The 17,426-nt window shown below is 46.6% G+C and overlaps 1 protein-coding gene across 2 annotated transcripts in view; it reads right to left on the reverse strand.

The window, feature by feature from the left end:
• Positions 1-10,509: 10,509 nt before the first annotated feature.
• DND1 (DND microRNA-mediated repression inhibitor 1) overlaps positions 10,510-17,426 on the reverse strand; it is a 49,228-nt gene continuing 42,311 nt past the window's right edge. For both annotated transcript variants that reach the window (XM_077474144.1, XM_077474143.1), the window contains exon 5: positions 10,510-10,883. In XM_077474144.1, the coding sequence (XP_077330270.1) occupies positions 10,867-10,883 (17 nt within the window). In that variant the 3' untranslated portion in view covers positions 10,510-10,866. The remainder of the gene's footprint in view (positions 10,884-17,426) is intronic.

Raw genomic sequence — 17,426 nt, forward strand, 5'->3', positions numbered from 1 at the left:
AAGTTTCAGGGACTTTAACCAGATTCCCTGACACACTGGCTGGCAATTCCATCTGCCATCCTACTTGGATTGACCAGGCACCTCTGATTGCACTGGAGTACAGCAGCTGAGGATATCACTGCAGGAGAGCTGTACATACTGGGACTAGGCTGAGCAGCCTGCTCACACATCCACCGGTGGAGACTGAATGGCAATCTGTGAGGTTTGGGAGTACACTGGTTATTACACTGAAGCCTTGAGGCGATTATAAAAAAAAAAAAATTTTTGTGGTTGAGGTGGATGGACTTTTTGTCTTTTTTCAACCCGACTAACTATGTAGCATAACTACACTTGCGACAGGCTGAAATTACCTGCATGCTGTGGGAATCTTCCTATGGTGATACGCATTGTCACATTTGAGCACGTGGCAACCTCCTCTGCACGGTGCATAGAGATCTGACCTTACAGAAGCTATTTTCCGCTTATATTCACCGACCGACACAGCTCCTCTCTGTAACTAAATGGGTTTGTTAGCCTGCCACTAGGAGAAACTAGGCAAAATTGTAACAATACACAGAATTGTCAATACCGCCCAGGGGGTGGACCCTGTGCTAACAACCCTCCCTTCTGCCCCAGCAGCTTCAGTTTTATTTTGCCTAGTGAAGGAGAATGACCTAGGAACCCTCTGGGCCCTTTGGTCCATTTTTTTGACCCAGGACTTATGCTTTTGCACAAGATGAATGATCCTAAGATCATCCATCAACTGCCGGCTGGGTGACAGGCTGGTTAAGTTATCCTTATAGTCCCCCCCACCCCAGTCCGGCCATCGAGCATGTGCACGTCGCAGCTACGGCTCAGCAGGCCACGACATACCTCAGCTGCAGAGGTGGTCGGTGAGCTTCAATGCTCGGGGGTATACATATGACTGGGCTACTGCTGTCTGGATCACAGTATACCGAGGCCAGCAGCCACCCTGTAACTGCGCAGGAGTGGGTCTGTGATGGAATGTCTCCCAGAGCTTTAGGACTGGTAAGTACGGCTCTCCCTGCCTGGGGGGGGTGGGGGGTTGGGTGCAGGGGTGTATGAGCAGCTGGGCATTCCCTGGGAGGTCGATTCGGGGGCCACCTCACCTCCTTCTCTCCCACATCCCTATCTTCCCTCCTCCCCCCCCCCCCCCTCTGGGGAGGGGGGGGGGGGCAGCTGCATGTGTCTGCTGTGCGGTGTGTGTACAAGGATTTGCTGGGTATCTCACCTGTATGGGGTCTGTGCAGTTAGCGACGGTCCTGGTTCCAGTGTGGGGGGGTCCCAAAAAAGGTGCCTGTGGAGATTTTACTGGGTTTGAGGCAGCACTGTTCCTTTTACCACATGGTGCTGTCCAGCGGCCATTTTGGATAGGGGCAGAATGCCTCAGGGTGGCGAGTCTGGCACTAGGAGCACTTGTCACAGCTGTGCGTGATACCCTGATGATCCAGGAGCCAGCGGATCCCTCTGCTGAGGTATCGGTCCCCTTCGTGTCCCGCAAGACAGCACGTTCACCTAAGGTGTTCCCATATTTGACAAATTCATCTACAGGTAATGGGGTCGGCTGCAAAGGACCTTTTCGGTCCCCAAAAACATGGCAGTGCGTTACCCTTTTGAGCAAAGCCTTCTCAAAAGGTGGTTGGCTCCTCTGGTCGTGGACCCCCCCCCCCCCCAGTATCCAGGTTAAATAAAGTAATCATTCAAGGATCCCATGGACAGGAAGGCCGAGGCGGTGGCTCATTCCTTGTTTTACGGTTGTGGGATCAGCCGTGCAACCTATACTGGCATCCACACTGGTGTTGCAGACACTGACTGAATGGGCAAAACTTTTGCACCATGAATTGGGAGAGCAACAGGCCTCCCCTGTCTGCGTGGAACTAGCAGACCAACTAGTGCAAGGCCTTAAGTATGTCTGTGACGTGGCCCTGGATACTCTTCCTCTGTTATCCAGGGCTTCAGTGTCAGCTGTGGTGCTGAGGCGCCTGATTTGGCTAAAATGCTGGTCTGCTGACCAGGCATCTAAGAAAGCCCTGACAGATCATCCCTTCCTTGGTGATCGACTCTTTGGAACCTTATTGGATGACATAAAAAAAAAAAAAAAGCCACTGGTGGTAAGAGTACCCTACTCCAGCAAGCCAGAAAGTCAAAGAGCCATGCCGTAGGCAAGGGCCCTCTTTTTTTCACTCACAAAGCGGCTTTTTCGTCCGACTGGGGCTTCGGCAAAGCATCCCCAGCCCGACAGGATGGTCAAAAGCGTCCTTAGCATCACAAGCCTACGAAAAAAAGTGCTACCACATGAAGGTTTGCCTCCACCCATGTCTCAGGTGGGGGTGGAAATGGGTCGCCTTCGGGAGTTTGCACCCCGGTAGTCCTCCTGCTTATCCAACCAATGGGTCTGTGATCTGATTTCCAAAGGCTACAAGATAGAGTTTCTCTCATGGCCGCCAAACAGATTCTTCCCCTCCAGCATACCGGAGGCCCTGTTGGGGGCGGTAAGGGACATGCTGAGTCGAGGGGTGGTTGTACAAGTTCCGGAATCAGAAGGCTTCCAGGGATTCTACTCAAATCAGTTTGTGGTTCCCAAGAAGGAATTGGTATGTCCAATCTTGGAATTAAAAGTCCTCAATCACTTTGTAAAAGTGCAGAGGTTCAGGATGGAATCAGTTCGCTCAGTAGTCGCTGCACTCCATCAAGGGGACTCCCTGGCATCCTTGGACATCCAGGATGCATACCTGCACATACCCATGTCTGCGGCATCAAAAGTTTCTGCGCTTTGCAGTTGGGGAAGCCCACTATCAGTTTGTGGCTCTACCATTTAGCCTGGTATCAGCCAATCATACACACACCACACCCCCCCCCCCCCCCCCCCCCCCGAGTCTTTACCAAGGTATTGGCTACGTTTTTGGCGTTGCTGCGACAACACAGGATCGCGATTGTGGGATATCTAGACAATCTCATCCTGAGAGCATCTTCCACCTCAGAGTTGGAGGAGGATGTTGTGATCTCCATGCAGACTTTGCAAGAATTTGGGTGGCTGTTGAACCTAAAGAAGTCAGTGGTTGTACCGACCCAGCGTCTGGGCTTGTTGCTGGACTCCGTGGAAGCTAGAGTCTCTCCCTTCAGACAAGGTGCAGACCCTCAGAGCCACGATAAAACTACTGTGGAATCGCGAGTGGTCATCACTCCGATTTTGCATGCAAGTCCTGGGACTCATGGTGGCCGCCTTCAAGGGTGTGCCGTATGCCCAGTTCCACACCAGGGTCTTGCAGAAAGATTTTGTCGAAGTGGGACAAATCTCCGTTGTCCCTGGATCACTCGATCCAGGTGAGCTAGTCCGTCAGAGACTCCCTGCTATGGTGGCCGAGATCCCCGGTGATTCGGGCAGGAAAGTCATTCCTACCTCTCCAATGGACGGTGATCACAACGGCCTCTGGACGATTGAAGAATCCAAGTTCCCGATCAATCTGCTCGAATTGAAAGCGATCAGGCTGTGCCTCCACACATGGTCATTGAGTCTTCAAGGGCGTCCGATTAGGGTACAGTCGGACAACGCCACGGCTGTGGCATACATAAATCACCAAGGGGGAACAAGGAGCTCAGCCGCTGCTTGGGAGGTTGCTCACATACGTCGGTGGGCAGGCGGACAGATGCTGGACCCAGGAGAATGGGCATTGCATCCGGAGATATTCAGGCTGCTGTGCCTGAAGTGGGGCATGCCAGATGTGGATGTATTGGCCTCCCGTCTCAATCGTAAGGTGCCAAAATTTGTGTCCAGGACAAGAGATACGTGGGCAGACACGTCAGACACACTGGTGGCTCCGTGGGATCAGTACCAGCTGATCTACGCCTTTCCTCCTCTAAAAGTGTTGCCACGTCTGCTTCGCAGAGTGGAAGCCGAGGAGATTCCAGTAATTCTGGTTGCCCCAGATTGGCCTCAGTGGCTCTGGTGCATCTGGTGGCAGACACTCCCTGGCGACTGCCGCTGCAGGAGGACCTCCTATCTCAAGGTCCAATCTTTCACCCTGCTTTACCATCGCTGGCTTTAACGGCATGGCTATTGAGAGCCAGGTGCTGAGGAACCGGGGTCTGTCGGACTCTGTGATTCCAACTATGTTGAGGGCATGAAAATCTTCATGGATATACCATCGTACCTGGAAGGCCTACATCTCCATGTGTGATGAGAAGGAGGACGGATGCCCCCCTTTTCTAAATCCAGGATCCTGCTGTTTCTTCAGCAAGGAGTAGATCAGAAGTTGGCATTAAGCACCATTAAGGGGCAAATGTCAGCCTTGGCCGTCTTTTCAGCGACCCCTGGCGTCTCCCTCATTAGGGAGTACCTTTGTTCCGCAGGTACGACCTGTAGTCCCTCCGATGCGTCCGCCATTACCCCCATGGGATCTGAACCTGGTGTTGTCGGCGCTTCAAAAGCCACCACTTGAAAACATCAGGGAGATTCCCCTGTTGACGCAACAGAAAGTGGTCTTTCTAGTGGCCATCACATCAGCCAGGAGGGTTTCGGAATTGGCGGCCTTGTCATGCAAGTCGCCTTATCTGGTCATCCATAGGGATAAGGTGGTGTTGCGCCTGCAACCGTCCTTTCTACCGAAGGTGGTTTCGGCTTTTCATATGAATGAGGACATTGTATTACCATCGTTGTGTCCTAAGCCGAAGCACCTTAACCACTTCAGGACCGCCGTATTGCCATTGTACGTCAGCACAATGGCACAGGCAGGCACAATCACATACATCTACGTGATTGCCTTCCAGCGGGTGGGGGGTCCGATCGGACCCCCTCCCGCTGTTTACGGCGGTCCGATTCGGTCCAGGAGCGCTCCGTGATGAGGGGATGGCCGTTGGTTTTCGGCCACCCCCTCTGGATCGCTCCTGGCCAATGAGAAGCTTCCTCCCCTGTGTATTGTTTACACAGGAAGGAGGAAGTGATGTCATTCTCCTCGGGGCGGTCTTTTTGACCGGACTACGAGGAGAAGACTAAAAGTAAGTGTGCACCAACACTACACTGACATGTAGGTACACACAGGCACACAAACCCCCCCCCCCCCCCCCGATCCGCCCCCCTCCCCCCCCAGTCACAGTGTCACTGATTGCATTGATCATTTCTTTACTGATCAATGCATTCAGTGTCAGTTGTGACAGTAAAAACTGTCAGGACAGTTAGTGTTAGGTCCAGGGTAGCCCCCTATCACCCCCCAATAAAGATTTAACCCCCTGATTGCCCCTAGAGTTAACCCTTTCACCCCCTTTTGCCAGTGTCACTAAGCGATAATTTTTCTGATCGCTGCATGTGTCGCTAGGTAGCTAGTTATTTTTTTAGGTTCACCGCCAGGTTTTTATATCGCTAGGTACCCCGATATACTACCCAATAATGTTTTTAACCCCCTGATTGCCGCTAGTTAACCCTTTCACCCCCTTTTGCCAGTGTCACTAAGCGATCGTTTTTCTGATCGCTGCATTAGTGTCGCTACTGTCGCTAGGTAGCTAGTTATTTTTTTAGGTTCACCGCCAGGTTTTTATAGCGCTAGGTACCCCGATATACTACCCAATAATGGTTTTAACCCCCTGATTTCCGCTAGTTAACCCTTTCACCCCCTTTTGCCAGTGTCACTAAGCGATAATTTTTCTGAGCGCTGCATCAGTGTCGCTAGGTAGCTAGTTATTTTTTTAGGTTCACCGCCAGGTTTTTATAGCGCTAGGTACCCCGATATACTATCCAATAATGGTTTTAACCCCCTGATTGCTGCTAGTTAACCCTTTCACCCCCTTTCACCAGCGATCACAGTATAAGTGTCACTGGTGACGCTGGTTAGCCAGTTAGTTATTTAGGTTCCCCGTCAGGTTTTTATATAGCGCCAGGGACCCCCATATACTACCTAATAAAAATTTGAACCCCCTGATTGCCCCTAGTTAACCCTTTCACCACTGATCACCGTATAAGTGTTACGGGTGACTCTGGTTAGTTTGTTTTTTATAGCATTTTATATTCAAATCCGGAAGGCAGTGCTTGGTTTTCGGGGTCCCGTACGTGGCTAGGCTCCCAAAAAGTCCCCCACATGTGGTATCCCCGTACTCGGGAGAAGCAGCAGAATTTATTTTGGGGTGTAATTTGACTTCTGCCCATAGCATGTGTGAGCAATATATCATTTAGTGACAACTTTGTGCAAAAAAAAAAAAAAAAAAGTTTGTAATATTCCCGCAACTTTTGGCAAAATATAAAATATTCCATGGACTCAACATGCCTCTCAGTAAATAGCTTGGGGTGTCTACTTTCCAAAATGGGGTCATTTGGGGGGGTTTTGTGCTATTTTGGCATTTTATGGCCTTCGAAACTGTGATAGGTAGTGAGGAGTTAAATCAAAAATTTGCACCCTTAGAAATCCTGAAGGTGGTGATTGGTTTTCGGGGTGCCGTGCGCGACTAGACTCCCAAAAAGTCCCACACATGTGGTATCCCCATACTCGGGAGAAGTAGCGGAATATATTTTGGGGTGCAATTCCACATATAACCATGGCATGTGTGAGCAATATATCATTTAGTGACAACTTTTTGTAAAAAAAAATTTTTTTTTTTGTCATTATTCAATCCCTTAGGACAAAAAAAAAAAAATATTCAATGGGCTCAACATACCCATCAGCAATTTCCTTGGGGTGTCTACTTTCCAAAATGGGGTCATTTGGGGGGGGATTTGTACTGCCCTGCCATTTTAGCACCTCAAGAAATGAGATCGGCAGTCATAAATTAAAAGCTGTGTAAATTCCAGAAAATGTACTCTAGTTTGTAGACGCTATAACTTTTGCGCAAACCAAAAAATATACGCTTATTGACATTTTTTTTACTAAAGACATGTGGCTGAATAAATTTTGCCCTCAATGTATGACTAAAATTTAGTTTATTCGATTTTTCTTATAACAAAAAGAAGAAAATATCTTTTTTTTTCAAAATTTTCGCTCTTTTTCCATTTATATCGCAAAAAAAAAAAAAATCGCAGAGGCAATCAAATACCATCAAAAGAAAGCTCTATTTGTGGGAAGAAAAGGACGCAAATTTCGTTTGGGTGCAATATTGCATGACCGCGCAATTACCAGTTAAAGCAGCGCAGTGCGAAATTGCAAAAAGACCTCTGGTCCTTAAGGTGTTTATTGGTCCGGAGCTGAAGTGGTTAAGGAGGTGGCCCTTCACGCTCAACATGGTTAGGGCTCTGAAGGTGTACTCGTCTGCCACGGCTCCCTTTCGGAAGTCAGACTCACTGTTCGTTTCGGTGGCTGGTCCAAAGAAGGGTATGGCGGTCTCGTCAGCCACCATTTACAGGTGGATCAGAAAGATTGTAATCCAAGCCTACGCCTTGAAGGGGCAGGTTTCCAGTCACGGCCCACTCTACAAGAGCAATCGGAACATCTTGGGCCTTCCAACACCAAGCATCTGTCGCTCAGGTGTGTAAGGCGGCAGCCTGGTCATCTGTCCATACGTTCACCAAGTTCTACAAGGTAGACGTCAGTGCATCGGTTGATGCCTGTTTTGGCCAAAGTTTTGCAGGCGGCCATGTAGTTGCAATTCCATATATGCAATTGAGATTTTTTTCCCTGGTTTTTCAATAAAAACGCAGTACTGTTAATGCACGGTTGCATTACTTCCACAATGTTGCAGTCTTGAGGATCACTCCGGTTGAGGATACCCGGTTATAGGGTAGTGTTTTTTGTGGGTTTAGTTTTACTAGTTCCCACTTGCCATGGTGGATGAAGTTTTTATGCCGTTTTTCCCACCCCTCGTTTGGCACTGCTTGGGGAAGTCCCATTTATTTACAGAGAGGAGCTGTGTTGGTCAGTAAATATAAGAGAAAAATAGGATTTTTTGTACTCAGCGTAAAATCCTTCTCTCTGCGATTCACCGACCAACACAGCACCCACCCCTCCTTTTCTCTACGTTGTACTGCTTGTTGACGTACTGAAGCTGCTGGGGCAGCAGGGAGGGTTGTTAGCACAGGGTACACCCCCTGGGCAGTACTGACAATTCTGTGTATTGTGTTACAATTTTGCCTAGTTTCTCCTAGTGGCAGGCTAACAAACCCATTTAGTTACAGAGAGGAGCTGTGTCGGTCGGTGAATATAAGCGAAAAATAGCTTCTGTAAGGTCAGATCTCTATGCACCGTGCAGAGGAGGTTGCCACGTGCTCAAATGTGACAATGCGTATCACCATAGGAAGATTCCCACAGCATGCAGGTAATTTCAGCCTGTCGCAAGTGTAGTTATGCTACATAGTTAGTCGGGTTGAAAAAAGACAAAAAGTCCATCCACCTCAACCACGGTCGGTGAATCACAGAGAAAAGGATTTCACAGTGAGTACAAAAATTCTATTTTTGTTTCACACATTACCATTTCACAGCTTTCCCTTGTTCAGGTAACAGCAGTCGGGACTGATCATTTACATGACTGAACTCCCTACCTGTTACCAGGGCTAACTACCGGATAGCGATTGGATATCAGTTTTCTGTCCCAGTTTCTGATCACCTAGTCCAAGGATGCCCAACCAGTGGCCCGCGACCTCCTGCTCTGTGATGGAATAGAATACTGTTAACAGTAAGTTTATTACTAATAGTGTATATATGGGCATATCTGTTCTGCAGTGGTTACTGGGCTGCTTTCAAACTGAACTGCAGGCTGCAGAGCAGTGCACCTGGGGGGTTACCTGCACTGAGCCATAAGCTCCTTTCACACGGTCAGTCCGACCCAATTGGACCCTCCATTCACCTCTAAGGAGTAGAAGATGTAAATGGATTTGTGTCAGTTTACAAATTCCTACCTCCGATCCGCAAAAAGAAAATTAGAGTGGGCTGCCATGCACCCGCTGCGTGCATTGTGGCCCCTGCAACCGGTTACCAAGTCGCTTAGGTGGCCCTTGCTCTTCAAAAGGTTGGGCACCCCTGACTTAGTCCATGGATGAATGACTGACCTAGGACTGCAGGTATCCCTATGGGTTTAGTAGGTTGTGGTTTCCTATTGGCTAATGTATCCCAGTTCCATCATGAGGCAGTGTACTAAACGATCATTGTGGCTATAAAGGTGGATCACTGCACTCCTCAGGGAATTGGTTTTAGGGATCTCTAGTAGGTTGGCTTCGAGCCATTTCTTAGGGGGGGGGGGGGGGGGGTGTTTGTCTTGGAGAGGGTGAGCTCAGCTCCCTGCAGGGACTACATCCCCCACCCCTCGCTAGGTTATGAGGAGTGGTTCATTTCTGTCCCATACAGGGTGAGGTATTTTGGTCAATTAGAAACCCCCTCCCGTGGGAGGTTTTGGAGATTGTTGCATCAAATAACTATACAAATGTTGCTAGCACAAACCATAACACCCCCACAAATATGTAGTTAACTCGGTTTTGTGTTTTTGCTCATATTCGATTACACGCCCCTTAGACATGGGGCAAGTACCGCACATAGTAATTAGGTGAGATTCCCATTTTTCTTAGATTTTTGGCCAACAGAGCTTTACTTGCCCGTCACAGATTTCCCCTTTGTCCCTGGGTCCCATAAAGCAGCAGAAAAGGCACAATTTTTCATCATAACAAATAGCTAGGGCTGGTACAGTCTGTACTTTGTCTACATATACAGCCTGAAGTGTATGGTCTAAAAGCCACTCTTTCCATAGGGCACTGGCCACCACCAGCGCCTAATGACAGTTCACCTTATCTCCCCTCTGGAGCTCAATCTAGGCAGCACTGATGTCACAATACCTCCCTCACTAGCTCAAGCAACTCCCAAGAACCAAGACCACACCCTGCATGCAGAGAGTTCTTGGGAGTTGGGCCTATGCATTTCTCTGTACAAAAAAAAAAAAAAAAAAAAAGTTGTGCCATGCTAGACTACAGCACTGACTAGCTGCTGCCACCAAGAAGTGTAATGGGGCAAGCTGAATTACCTCCATATTAAACTATTCTTGTTTTTATTATACGAGAGGGCGGTTGAGAATTTTTCTTAATTACACCGGCTGCATATATTCACCTTTCCGCTGCTCCCCCAGCACACAGCATGTCAAAATGGAGCAAAAAGCAGCAGTTCTATGTATACACCAATGCACAACACAGGGCCAAGAACTTCTGACCCACATCCATGCGACATTGCTCGTTGGCTCAGCAGTCAGTCACAAGGCACCACATGGCATGTTACTGCACTTCCCTAGGCAAATGGGGGAGCAAAAGGAAAATTACTGTATAAGCATTTGCAGGGACTGGCATTAAATGCAGGACAAAGCAATGGGAATGCTTTAACAGCCTGTACATTTTCTGTTTTTTTGGGTTTCTCAACTCTGGGGCCACTAACCAGTCAGGTTTCTATTGTGATGTGTGCTAGATACGATCTCCCATATCAAATACCATGGTCTGTAACCGTAAAGACAAAAACACATTTACCATGTTTTATCTTGTATTTCAGATTTTCTAAAAATGTACATATCAAACGTTTTAAAACATTAAGATGCAAAAAAAGTGATCATAAAAACTGATAAACCTTAAACTGAAAAATAACACGTGTCAGGTGCAAAAACAAAAAAGTGATATAAAAAACATTGTTTTAACAAAAGTGAAAAAAGTGCAGACAGAAAAATGGCTTAAAAAATAAAATAAAATAAAAAGTATGCTTGGTAGGAGGTACTTGTCATTGAGAATACTAAAGTTATAAATCGAAACATTAGTTCAGTTTTTTTTTTGTTTTTTTTTAAAGTACGGTAGTTATGTGCCATTTGTGCTTCAAGTGCAACAGGTCCAATTTTACATACAAGTACATTTTCTGTGATTCAATAGATATTTACGCAACACTAAAAACCATAAAACGATAATATCCAGAACCTGAAAGGGTGACATCACTAGTCATCGACGTACCCTGAAATACAAAAAAACAAACCAAGTAGGAATTGTGCAATTAAAGAAAAGCCCAACTTTTATAAAACCATCATTACATGCATTACCTACAAATGCAATATGTCCCATTTCCATGGCATGGCAGTCAGCCTTTTAAATACAAGGCTCTGTTATATTGTAATGCATGTGTTTTAATCATAGGGTCAGGAAACTGGAAAAGGAGCAACTGTCAGACTTTAAGGCCCCGAGGGCTAGAGGTCAGAGGTCCTCTAGCCCTCAGGGCCTTAAAGTGGTTGTAAACCGGATTTGAACAAAGCACATCCCTCCATTGTGTGTATTTGTCTCAATCCAGAGTACTGTCATTTCTCTCTGCGGTCTCATTCTTCCGTTATCTGCATTAGTCACATCTGACAAGTTTTCCTAACACCAAGAAATAAAGGCAACAGAGGCGCTCCAGCACACAGCATGTGTTTGACAGTCTCAGCTCTGTTCCTTTGTGCAGTGGGGTGTCCCTTGCCTCTCTTCATTGAGCTCTACAAAGATAGTTCAGCTCCCCTCCCCCAGCTTTTTGGAGGCTGTGGAGAAGAGAATACTGCAGATAAACAGGTAAAACTTAAAAGTGGATGCAAACCCTCACATACCCAGGAAAGTGAACAGCCTAATACTCAGATGAAATAAGTCTCCCTACAAATGTTAAAGCGGAGGTCCACCCTAAAGTGGACCTTCCGCTCATTGGAATCCTCCCCCCCTCCGGCGCCACGATCGGCACCTTTCAGGGGGGAGGGGGGTGCAGTTACCTGGATAATCCAGGTAACTGCACCCACTTCCGGGATAGCTCTCTGCGGAAAGGGGCGTAGATCTACGCCCCTTTCCGAAAGTCCCCTGCTGCCTGCTGGGAAACACACAGATCCCAGAGGCAGCGGGTCCATCCTTATTGCGCAGCGCGATTCACGCATGCGCAGTAGGGAACCGGGAAATGAAGCCGAAAGGCTCCACTTCCTGATTCCCATACCCAAGATGACGGTGGCAGCACCCGAGTGACGATCGAGAGATCGGCTTCGGGTGCCAACATCGCGGGCGCGCTGGGCGGGTAAGTGTCCTTATTTTAAAAGTCAGCAGCTGCTGTATTTGTAGCTGCTGGCTTTAAAAATAAATAAAAAAACAGCGGACTCCCGTTTTAACTTGTATATGCAGTCTTCAACTTTCTAGACGCTTATAAAATTCTAGCACAATGGGCATTTTCTCTCTGTTCCACCACTGGGTGTGTGACAACTGATTGGAAAAAGGCACACACCTCCTCTCCACATAGGTAGAGGGGAGGAAGAAATGTGCTGTGACTAGATAAGCTCTCTGCCAATTTCTATGCACCTACCAACACAAATTTCCAGCTTTTAGCTCTGTTTATATCTGGGTTAGAGAACTTGTCAGACGTCATGCGGATAACAAAAAAGCTAAGCAGCAGAAACACAGATCTTAGGGCTTTGGAAAGGGATAAGTAAATACTGCAGACAGATGTGCCCTGGTTAAATTTCATGAATGGGGTTTACTATCCACTTTAACCACTTCTGGACTGGCTAACGGCAATATACAGCAGCACTTTGAAGAGGGATGTCGTTCTGGCAGCAGCTAGTTGCCATAACTTTGGTATCTTCAGTGAGCGGTCCGGTTTCAGATAAGTGGTCTCAATGGCAGATTCGCCGCAAGATCACTTTTATCGGCCCCTCCTGCCGTCACTTACTAGAGCCACTGGATCCCTTTCCTTGTTAGGTATGGAGACAAGTGCAGGGAAGATGGCCCCCACCCATCTCCATACCATTGCAGGGCGGAAGAACCGTCAAAAAACTTAAATTCCACCCATAGCTCAAAAAAAAAAAAAAAAAAAACTTGAATTTCTTCAATTTTTTTATTGCATTTTAGTGTAAGGTTTTTTAGTGAATCTTTACATTCCTTGTAATAGGAATAAAAGTGACACTTTTTTTAAACAGTATAAAAAAAAAATCGTATTTATTTAACATGCCCCGTCGAGCTCACGTGCAGACTCAAAAACGAACATCTTTCACAACATTTAAAAAAAAAAAAAAATTGGGCTAACTTGTCTTTTTATTCCCCAAAAAAGTGCGCTTGTAAGACCACTTCACAAATAGTGTGACAGAACGTTTTGCAACGACTGCCAATTTTATTCTCTAGGGTGTTAAATATATACCATTTTATTATGTTTGGGGGTTCCAATAAATTTTCTGGCAAAAGTGTTCAACTTGTAAACACCAAATCTCAGAAAGAGGTTTGGCCCTTAAAGCGGTTCTTCACCCTAAAGGGGAAGTTCCGCTAGTATTATCCCTCCCCCCTCCAGTGCCACAATCGGCACCTTTCAGGGGGGAGGGGGGTGCAGTTACCTGAATAATCCAGGTAACTGCACCCACTTCCGGCCAGACCGCCGCAGACCCCCGCATCGCTCCGCCCCCCCGTTGTGTTCTGGGAAACACACAGTTCCCAGAGACACAGCGGGGGACCATAAGAGAAGCGCAGTGCGACTCGCGCATCCGCAGTAGGGAACCGGGCAGTGAAGCCCTCATGCTTCACTTCCCGATTCCCTGACAGAGGATGGCGGCGGTGGCTGCAGCGAGACGAGCGATCGCTCGTCATCTGCCGCCGACATCGCTGGAACCTGGGACAGGTAAGTGTGATATTATTAAAAGTCAGCAGCTGCAATATTAGTAGCTGCTGGCTTTTAATATTTTTTTTTTTAGGTGCAGCTCCTCTTTAAGTAGTTAAAGTAGAAGGATTTATCATCTCAGTGTATCACATAAGGCCAGTCACTAGGTATAGGTAAGGGTTTACAACTGCTTTAAGAGTAAATTGTCTCCACTTTTACCCATGTCCATCATATGTATTGTACAAAAAAAAGTTCCACTAAAGAAGTTATACCAGATATAATTCACACTTGTGAGTTATTCTTACATTAGAGGTTTATATTTTGGGAATATCTTGGGTTGTGCCTATAGGTGTGCTCAGCCTATTACATAAAGATATGCACCCCAAAGCTCAGACACGTGTGGAACATGCACAAAAACAAACTTACCAGTGACGGTATTTCTACGAGCCTTTCAGGACAGCACCTTTGAGAGAGCAACCTCTTCACAGGAAACACTGCATGACAACATCCCTTTTAAAAGCAGCTGCTTCCACCATGCCATCAGTTGATACTGGGAAATCCTCCGACATGCTGGAAAACAAGCATTTACCAAGCCCTATAATTATACATAACCTAGGGAGGGAAGTAGGCTGCTGTCCTGAAAGGCTCGTAGAAATACCGTCACTGGCAAGTCTAAGATTTTCTCCCTTTGCCTTTCAGGACAGAACCTTGGAGGGGATAACCGAGAAATTTACTTCAGGGTGGGACTACTGCCTATAAAACCTTCCTACCAAAGGATTGGTCTGAGGCTGAAAGCAGATCTAAGCGGTAGTGCCTTATAAAGGTTGAAAAACTGGACCACGTGGCAGCCTTGAAAATTTGCTCAGGCGATGCCCCGACCCTTTCTGCCCATGATGCTGCTACTGCTCGAGTCGAATGAGGCAAAATCCCTTCTGGAGGTTCCAGACCCAAAGAGGTTTATGCCTCTTTAATGGTTTGTTTTAACCATTTTCCGAGGGTGCTTCTGGAAGCTTTACATCCCTTGTAAGTACCTTCCATTAAAACGCGTTAAATGAAAGCGTGAAGATGATTTTCTAAAGCCCTTTGTTATCTCCAGATATTTAAGATGATAACTCCTGACATCAAGAGTATGGAAGGCTTCTTTCCCTGGCCCCGAAGGTAAAGGGCAAAATGTAGGGAGAATTATCTCCTGTGTATAATGAAAGATTGAAGCCACTTTCGGCAGGAAGGCTGGATCTGTCCTTAAGACTATACTATCTGGTAGACATCTCATGAAGGGTTATTTAATTGATAGATCTTGTAACTCACTGATTCTACAGGCAGAAATTACTGCCACTAACAAAACAGTTTTTAATGTAAAACATTAACGATTATCCTTCTATAGGTTCAAATGTAGTCTTAACCAGTCCCTGAAGAACTAAAGATAAATCCCATTTGGGAAAACTAATAGGTCTAGGTTTTATTTTAGCCATAGCCCAAAAAATAAAAAAAAAGATAAAGACGCTACCTGCATCTTGAGCATACTTGCCGCTAACCCCTTCTCCAATCCTTAAAGAAATTCCAAAACCAAAAAATTGTACTAAGCAAATTAAAGTTTTTTCTGGAACACCAGGTATTATACACCTTCCAGACTTAGGAAAAAAGTGACCAGAGAAATTTCAACTTGCAAGAAGGGTAGTAATAAGTTCTCTGATAAGCCCTTCTGTCTTAAGATTTGTTCTACAGAAACCAGGCTGTTAGATTGAGATGAGCTGTATCTGGATGGAGGATCTGGCCCTGATTCAACAGATCTGCCCTGACTGGCAACTTCTGAGGTTTCAGAGGAGGTTCATCAACATTGAAAACCAGGGTCTTTTTGGCCAATAAGGAGCTACTAAGATTAGTTCTGTGGATTCCAGCCTGAATTTGGCCAACACCCTTGGAATCAGCTGAAAACGGGGGAAGACAGCTGGAAGTCCCACTTGTGGGCCAACGCATCCATTCTTGATCCTGCCTCTGAAGGGAGAAGTCTGGTAATTTTGCATTTTCTTGTTCTGCAAAGAGGTCCTCCTGAGGGAAACCCCAGGTCCTGGAGATGTTCTCAAATAATTCCTGATTTAGAGACCACTCGGCCTCCCTTCTTTCCCTCCTGCTGAGGACATCTGCCAAGGTGTTTGACGTCCCCTTCAAATTGACTGCGGATTGAGAGGCCAACTTGTTCTCTGCCCATCTCAAGATTTTATAAGCTAGCTCCATCAAGATTCTGCTTTTTGTGCCCCCTTGCTTTGTTAAATATAATACTGCCATTATATTGTCAAACAGTATTTGGACATACTGTTTCACTAGAACTTCCTGGAAGGAGAGGAGGCTTAAGTGAATAGCCTTCAACCCTCTCCAATTTGACAACCTTCTTGCCTCTGGTTTGGACCAAACCCCCTGAACAGTTTGTTCTTCTAGGTGGGCTCCCCACCCCCATGCGCTGGCATCTGTGGTCAGTCTTCTGGTCACCAGGGAGGACCAGAGAAGCCCTTTTGAGATGTTTCTTTGGCTTCTCCACCACCAGAGTGATCTTTTTGCTCTTCTCCCTATGAAGAACTTCTTCTCCAGAGGTTCCTGGTATGACCAATTCCTCAAGAAATCCACCGGTAGTGGACTAGCATGGGACCTGGCCCACTGTACAGAGGGAATTGCAGCTGTCAACAGGCCCAAAGCCGACATGGTTTGTCTTACGGAAATCTGAGTTGCATTGAAGTGCTCTCAGAACTGACTGCATCATCTCCTGGGGCAGAAATATTCTCTGTCCTAATGAATCTACTTCGTACCCCAGGAACCTTACCCTTCGTGATGGTATTTGGGTTGGCTTCTCAACCTTCAAAAGTCAAACCTAACTCTTTAGATGTGCTTGAGTTATTTGAAGATTGCCAACTTAAAGGGTCAAATAGAAGTCAAACAGTAGCAGATCGTCCAAATAGGGCACTATTGGAATCCCTTTCATCCTCAGGGGCTCCAAGGCTTCTGCCATCACCTTCGTGAATACTCTGGGAGAGGAGGAAAGGCTGACGGGCAGAGCTCAGAACTGCAGATGCCAAACCTCCCCTTGCCCCAGGATTGACTGAAAGACGCAGGAAAGTTTGTGATGGGGGCGCTATTGGAATATGGAGATAGGAGTCTCAAGTCAATGGAAACCATGCAACACTTGGGGGGTCAGCATGTTCCTCACTGAGAAAATTGTATCCATCCTGAATTTTTTGTATTTTATGGCTCGATTCAGAACCTTCAAATTGAGAATCAGGCAGAATTTACCTGATTTGTGACCAGAAAAATATGGGAGTAAAACCCTTTCCCCTCTTAACCTTTTGGAACCTGGGAGATGACTGTTGCATCAGCTCTTATAGAAGAGATTTCATAGCCAGGGCCTTCTCCTGATCCCTTGGCCGGTTTGTGATGTAAAACCAACTTGGGGGACTGAGAATTCTAGATAACCCCGTTTGATTAACCCCAGAACAAATGGGCTTCTTGTCTCTTCCCAAACTAGCAAGAAATCCTGAAGTCTCCCACCTACTGGGAGCGTCTTTAGGGGATTGCTCGGGGTTTCTAAAAAAAAAAAAAAAAAAAATAAATAAAAAGTACCCGCCTCTGCCTCTTCCTTCCTGAGGATTCCAGGGTCTTTTGCCTGGTCTTTTTCCTTATAGGTTTGTCGAAAAGGACAAAAATTTCTCCTCTGCTGCACCACTTTTTCTGAGGGAAAGCTTTTTTTGTCTGCAGGCCTATCAAGGACAGTCTGCAGTTCTGGCCCAAACATCAGGTCCCCTGAGAAAGGGAATTCCGCAGTTTTACTTTAGAAGCCAAATCTCCTGAACAAATCTTTAGCCAGAGGGCCCTTCTCACTGGGTTAACAAGCAGAGGATCTGGCAGACATCCTGATAAATATAT

The sequence above is a fragment of the Lithobates pipiens genome, unplaced genomic scaffold (assembly GCF_037356315.1).
Source record: "Lithobates pipiens isolate NorthernLeopardFrog02 unplaced genomic scaffold, aLitPip1_a1.2 Scaffold_8, whole genome shotgun sequence".
NCBI lineage: Eukaryota > Metazoa > Chordata > Amphibia > Anura > Ranidae > Lithobates > Lithobates pipiens.